This window comes from Nicotiana attenuata, unplaced genomic scaffold (assembly GCF_001879085.1).
Source record: "Nicotiana attenuata strain UT unplaced genomic scaffold, NIATTr2, whole genome shotgun sequence".
Taxonomy (NCBI): domain Eukaryota; kingdom Viridiplantae; phylum Streptophyta; class Magnoliopsida; order Solanales; family Solanaceae; genus Nicotiana; species Nicotiana attenuata.
This window is the reverse complement of record NW_017678454.1, coordinates 10,033-16,517: the sequence shown is the minus strand read 5'-3', so window position 1 is coordinate 16,517 and position 6,485 is coordinate 10,033. Positions and strand designations below refer to the sequence as shown.

Sequence of the window (6,485 nt, the reverse complement as noted above, 5' to 3'; positions counted from 1 at the left end):
TTTATGATAGTCAATGAACATTGTGTTATCATTTATTAACATATTATATTTCAGTTCTGCACTTTTCATTTTTTTGATGGTTATATATTTTTATACAATTATAACTTATAATTTAATATAAAAATAAAATACACAAAAATAAATTTATAAAATTATACACCAAAATTAAAATATAAAATTAATATTATAAAGATATTACATAAAAACTATAATTAATTACAAAATTATAATATGTTAAATTAAGAGTGTTGTATAATAAAAGATAATATTAAAATAATGGTGAATAGTAATGGTGTTGATGAATAGTGTTACACCAAATTTGGTGTAAAACTATTCACACACCAAAATGGTGTTGGGTTGGAGCATAAAAACACCAAATCTTACATTAAAATAGTGTTTGGTGTCAAAATTAGTGTTGGGTTGGAGATAGTCTCGATACAAACGCAAGAAATAACATCATCACAAAAATATAGATGAAAAGCAAACCTCAATGGATTAGAATACAATAAATAGTAATAATAATAATGTTTTATAACATAATATAAATGTAACAAAAATCTTATGGCCATCAACTAAGTTGCTGGTATAAACATCAAAGAATATCGAGGGTCAGTTTGAAAACCTCCATCTTTAACTAGAAATTTTGTGTTTGAGTCTTAAAAATCGAGAGATTTCGTAATTAAGTCTTAAAAATCGAGAATTGCTTGGTGCGAAACACTTTATCCTCAATAAGCTGATCCAATGCGAATCTTAATTAATAGGATTAATATGTTCTTGTATATCATTTAGTTAAAGAAAAAAAGTTGCTGTTATAATGCTTCTTGCTCGCCACCACGTTCTTTAAACTAGAAAATAAAATTTTATGCAAAACAAATATTATCATGTAGCTCGAGTTTTTAATTATAAAAATTACACTTGGAGAAGACAAGTACACGTGAATTGCGCGCCTACCTTAATTATTATATAATAATATCTAAGTTTTATTGCTATTGTTTCTTCTCTTTTTATTCATCATTTTGATCAATACTTTATCTCAAAAATCGGATAGAGTGGACATGAACGGAACTTAAAAAATAAAAATGAGAATGAGTGTAAACTTACTAATCTCGACTCGGATAATATGTATGAAATTATTTTAAAAGATATACATGTATAAAAGTTGTACCCTCTATATATACATATATTTCAATCCACTAACTTTATAATAATTTTTTATATCCATATCAAGAGTAGGAAATAAAAATAAAATAACACTGAGTTTTGCCTGTTGTCAAGACAATGGTCAATATAATGATCCAAAATTCTAACTATAACCAAATCCACATATTCTACCAGCCAAAGCATTAAAAACTTTTTGGGCAAAGCACCGTCTCCTTCGTATGGACGGCAACGAAGATAATTAAAACTAAAACCATTCTTATTAATTAATTAATCAATTTTAATCATTGTCAAGCAATTACGATTAAACAAGTCAATGATCTATGTTTGATAAATTATTTGCAAATTAAGAATCCAAATGATTGGGAATTTGACAGATATACATTACCAAGCAAGAACAACTAACTAAGCAGGCACTAATTAATTTGAACACTACAGAGCCTACTCCTATAACAATCAATTTCATTGACTTTTTCGGTCTTTTTATTCAACAATATGGTGTGGCTAATTTTATTATTTCGTATAGAAAATTAACAGTAAGCGGAAAATACAAATTATGATTGATATGTAAATACTGGTTGAATTAAAAATGTATGGGTCAGAATCTGACCTCACGGTAATTAACGGAGTTAATCTCGTCTTGAGCTAATCCATAATTAATAAGTGGTATGGCCACTTATTCATAAGCGGATTCGACTCTTGTCCGATTTAATCTACGAGGGCACGGCCCATTCATTCCCCCATGGGGACGGAACCTCAGCGTGGCCACGGCCATTTATTGCCAGATCACGAAGCTCACATCTACAAATACTAAGAGTGGAAGCCCTAGAAAGGGGGTTGCTTCTTCACCACTATTGACAAGAGAGAGAGAGAAGAGAAAAACATACCCATCTTATGGGAAGTGAAAACACCATTGTAAGGCTCTGAACCTCTTCATGGAGAGGCAGACCAAACCAATATTATCAATAAAGGCTTTTAATGTTTCTCCCCCTAACCTCGAGTACTTGTTTTCATGTTCTTCGCTTGGTCCAATGGATTATTATGATTTGCTATGATTTTCCCGTGATTTATTTATATTGTTTTATACTCATAAGATATGTGATAACTTTTGAGCAAACAATTTGGCGTCGTCTGTGGGGATTTCATAGCAAAATCGCGTAGTTCTTGCATGGACCAAAAGGAAAGAAACGCCGGAAAAGGAAGAACAACCCAGCTTAAACAAGCCAAAGCGGCATATCAGGCCGATGGAACTCGAAGATCTCGAATCGAGATCCAGTTCCTCTGTCTCTCATCTATCGGATGGTGAAAACAAGAAGAAGCAGCCCCGCACAAACAAGCCAAAGCGGCATATCAGGCCGATGGAACTCGAAGATCTCGAATCGAGATCCACTTCCTCTGTCTCTCATCTATCGGATGGTGCAAACAAGAAGAAGAAGCCATCCCCCCTCTCTTTTGGGGAGAATCTTCGTAAGAGATCTCCTACATCCCTGATAAGTGCTCCAGCCGGAAACCAGCACAGAGGAATCTCGAATCGAGAATCGCCTCAAGACAGCCTATAAACCCTGGTTGGGAAGACAACGGATGAGCCGCTCAAGGTCTCGAATCCAAACCGAGCTTCAACACTCAATACCCACAATATGGGACTCAGGCTACGAGCCTTCGTCATCAAGATCTACAAAGTTCAACAACAGTTGAACTGGGACTCAGGCCACGAGCCTTCATCATCAAGATCGACAAAGTTCAACAACAGTTGAACTGGGACTCAGGCCACGAGCCTTCGACATCAAGATCGACAAAGTTCAACAGCAGTTGAATTGGGACTCAGGCCATGAGTCTTCGCCATCAAGATCGACAAAGTTCAACAACAGTTGAACTAAGATTCAGGCTATGCGCCTTCACCAGTAAGTTCAACTACGGTTGAACCGAGACTCAGGCTAAGCGCCTTCGTCATTAAATCAAGGCTATGTGCCTTCCCCAGTAAGTTCAACTACGGTTGAACCAAGATTCAGGCTATGCGCCTTCACCAAAAAAGTTCAACTACGGTTGAACCAAGACAGGCTATGCGCCTTCACCAAATAAGTTCAACTACGGTTGAACCGGGACTCAGGCTACCAAAAAAGTTCGACTACGGTTGAACCAAGACAGGCTATGCGCCTTCACCAAAAAAGTTCGACTACGGTTGAACCAAGACAGGCTATGCGCCTTCACCAAAAAGTTCAACTACGGTTGAACCAAGACAGGTTGCGCGCCTTCGCCAAAAAGTTCAACTACGGTTGAACCGGGACTCAGGCTATGCGCCTTTGCCAAAAAGTTCAACTACGGTTGAACCAAGACAGGCTATGCGCCTTCACCAAAAAGTTCAACAACGCCTTCACCAGTAAGTTCAACTACGGTTGAACCGAGACTCCGGCTAAGCGCCTTCGTCATTAAATCAAGGCTATGCGCCTTCCCCAGTAAGTTCAACTACGGTTGAACCAAGATTCAGGCTATGCGCCTTCACCAAAAAAGTTCGACTAAGGTTGAACCAAGACAGGCTATGCGCCTTCACGAAAAAAGTTCGACTACGGTTGAACCAAGATTCAGGCTATGTGCCTTCACCAAAAAAGTTCAACTACGGTTGAACCAAGACAGGCTATGCGCCTTCACCAAAAAGTTCAACTACGGTTGAACCAAGACAGGCTACGCGCCTTCGCCAAAAAGTTCAACTACGGTTGAACCGGGACTCAGGCTATGCGCCTTCACCAAAAAGTTCAACTACGGTTGAACCAAGACAGGCTATGCGCCTTCGCCAAAAAGTTCAACTACGGTTGAACCAAGATTCAAGCTATGCACCTTCACCAAAAAAGTTCAACTACGGTTGAACCGGGACTCAAGCTATGTGCCTTCGCCACCAAATTTAACAAAGTCCAACAACAGTCGAACTGGGACTCCGGCTACGTGCCTTCGCCAATAAGTCCAACCACGGTCGAACCAAGACTCAGGCTATGTGCCTTCGCTATTAAATCCAACGAGCTCGACCTCGCTCGAACTACAAGGATGGACGCCTTCGTACTTAACTTTAGCAAGTTCAACCACAGTTGAACCGAGACTCAGGCCAAACGCCTTCATCTGTGAAAGTAAAGCCCGACCTCCAACAAATCGAAGCGCAGGATAGGCACCCTCACCATTCAAGTAAGTTCTCCCAACTCGAATTAAGAGTCGGGCCACGTAAAGTTCGGCCCCGGTCAAACTACGAGGCCGCGTCTTTTACCACCACGACCGGTAGTTCGACCGCGTCCGAACTGGGACTAAGGCTAAGCGCCGCTATCGAAAAATAACGGCTAAGACTTGCCCGCACCGAGTTGAAAAACTAAGGCCATCACCGTCAACGGTCGACCTAGATTCGACTACGGTGAGTAAACGACTCGACGACAGTCGAAGTCTCCTACATGGCTAAGGCCATCAATTGTATTATGGCTAAGGCCATCGCCGCCAACGGTCGACCTAGATTCGACTACGGTGAGTAAACGACTCGACGACAGTCGAAGTCGCCTACATGGCTAAGGCCATCAAGATTGTGGACACGTCAAGTCCGGCCCCTGTCAAAATACAAGGCCGCGTTTCTGTCATAACGGCCGACAGTTTGACCGCGCCCGAACTGGGACTAAGGCTAAGTGCCGCTATCGCCAAGCAACGGCTCCGACTCGCTCACCCCGAGTCGAAGAAGAAGAGTCGTCAACAATTAAAAACTAACATGCCTACCAGAGTCGAACTCGAAGGCAAATCACCCCTTCGAGCGCATGCAAAGAAAAATCTAAGGGGGAAAAAGAGGAGAATACAAAACAGACACAAGGCAAATAACGGAAAGGAGATATCATTTATCTACAAAGTTAATTACGGGTCTTCCCCGCTTACACCCGGCCAAGGCCGATCAATACAAGGAAAGAGAAAATAAAAAACAAGAAAAAATGCATATCTTTTTACTCGGCGCCATCCGCGCCACCATCTGCACCAGCGTCAGCCTCTGGCGTCGCCGCGTCAAAACCACAGTCTGTACGGGCCTCACGAGCCTTTTGACGCGCTCCCTCGAAAGCAGCTTCGGTCACGATGCCGGCTTCGGTCAAAGACCCAAAGTTCGCGAGCCTGGCTGGAAGAAGCAGCTTGGTCCCGTAGGCGCTGATTCTCTTCTTCTAAGGCTATGATCCGGTCCGCCATGACTTGGGCGTCCTGCTCAAAGACACCGAGCAAGGTCATTATATTCCTTCTCCAAAGCCTTGTATTCCTTTTCCCACATAGCAAGGTCATTTTTCATTATTTGGTGCTCGGCTAAATGAGAATCCAGGGAAGCTTTAAGAGAGGCATGAGAACTTTCCAAGGCACGGATTCTATCAGAAGAAATTCTTAAATCATTCTGAGCATGACTTAAGTTTTGAGCTAACTCCTTTGCGTATTCTTCTTTCTTCTCCATGAGTGCTTTAAGCTCTTTAATCTCATCATTGGCTCTAGATAAAGAACGTTCCAGAAGCTCTTTATCCTCTTTAAGCTGACCCCAAGAAGCATTCGCAATTCCCAATTCAGAAGTTAAGCCATGATTTTGTTGCTCCAAGTGAGCCTTGCTCTCCCGCAACTCTTCTACAGTCACTTGGGTACTCTCAAATTGTTTTTTCCAGTTTGCTGCCTCAAATAATGCATCCTCAGCTATTTTCCTAGCCTCAGATAGAGCCCTTGTAGACTCTCGTTCCTTTTTCTCCAATGTAGAAACTCGCCCCATCAATTCAGTCCCAATAAGATTAGCCTACGGTCATAAAGCATAGAAGTGAGAACTTAGAAAGAAAAAGAAGGAAAGCATTCAAGGTTAAGAAAATTACCTTCAAAGTTGAATGAACTATGTCATTCATCAAAGTGTAACAACTATGGCTTTGCATCTTATTCTTTTCAATTTCTCCAATAAGAGGTTGGAGCCAAGTATCAGCTCTCCCAGATTTTCTTAAGAGGCTTTGATTAGCAGGGATTTCGAGTGTGACACTCCTCATAGTCATGCTTCTATTGCTGGAACTTACTTCTATATGTGGGACAGATGAAGATGGAACAGCGGAAGGGGAAGTAGTAGAAAAGGTAAACACCACAGGAGTCGTAGGAGTGGGAACAGGAACGGAAGAAGTAGACATAGGAATGGAAGTAGAAGCAATTAAAACTGGTGAAAGAACAGAAGTAGTCAATGCTGGCAAAGAAACACTTACGGTTGGCAAAAGAATGGAAGAAATAGGTGCGAATGAAGAAAGAGGAACTTCATCGAAAACAGGTCCGAGCTCGCCACTCTCAAAACCACTATCAAAGAGATGCTGAGT

The 6,485-nt window shown here is 41.1% G+C and overlaps 1 protein-coding gene across 1 annotated transcript; it reads right to left on the bottom strand.

Annotated features, from left to right (window-relative positions):
• Positions 1 to 5,368: 5,368 nt before the first annotated feature.
• LOC109221622 (kinetochore protein SLK19-like) lies at positions 5,369 to 6,479 on the bottom strand (the record flags this gene model as incomplete). The annotated part of the gene is made up of 2 exons (XM_019386090.1): positions 5,369 to 5,932; positions 6,006 to 6,479. Coding segments are annotated over 2 exons (1,038 nt in total), but the record flags the coding sequence as incomplete, so codon positions are not given.
• Positions 6,480 to 6,485: the final 6 nt, after the last annotated feature.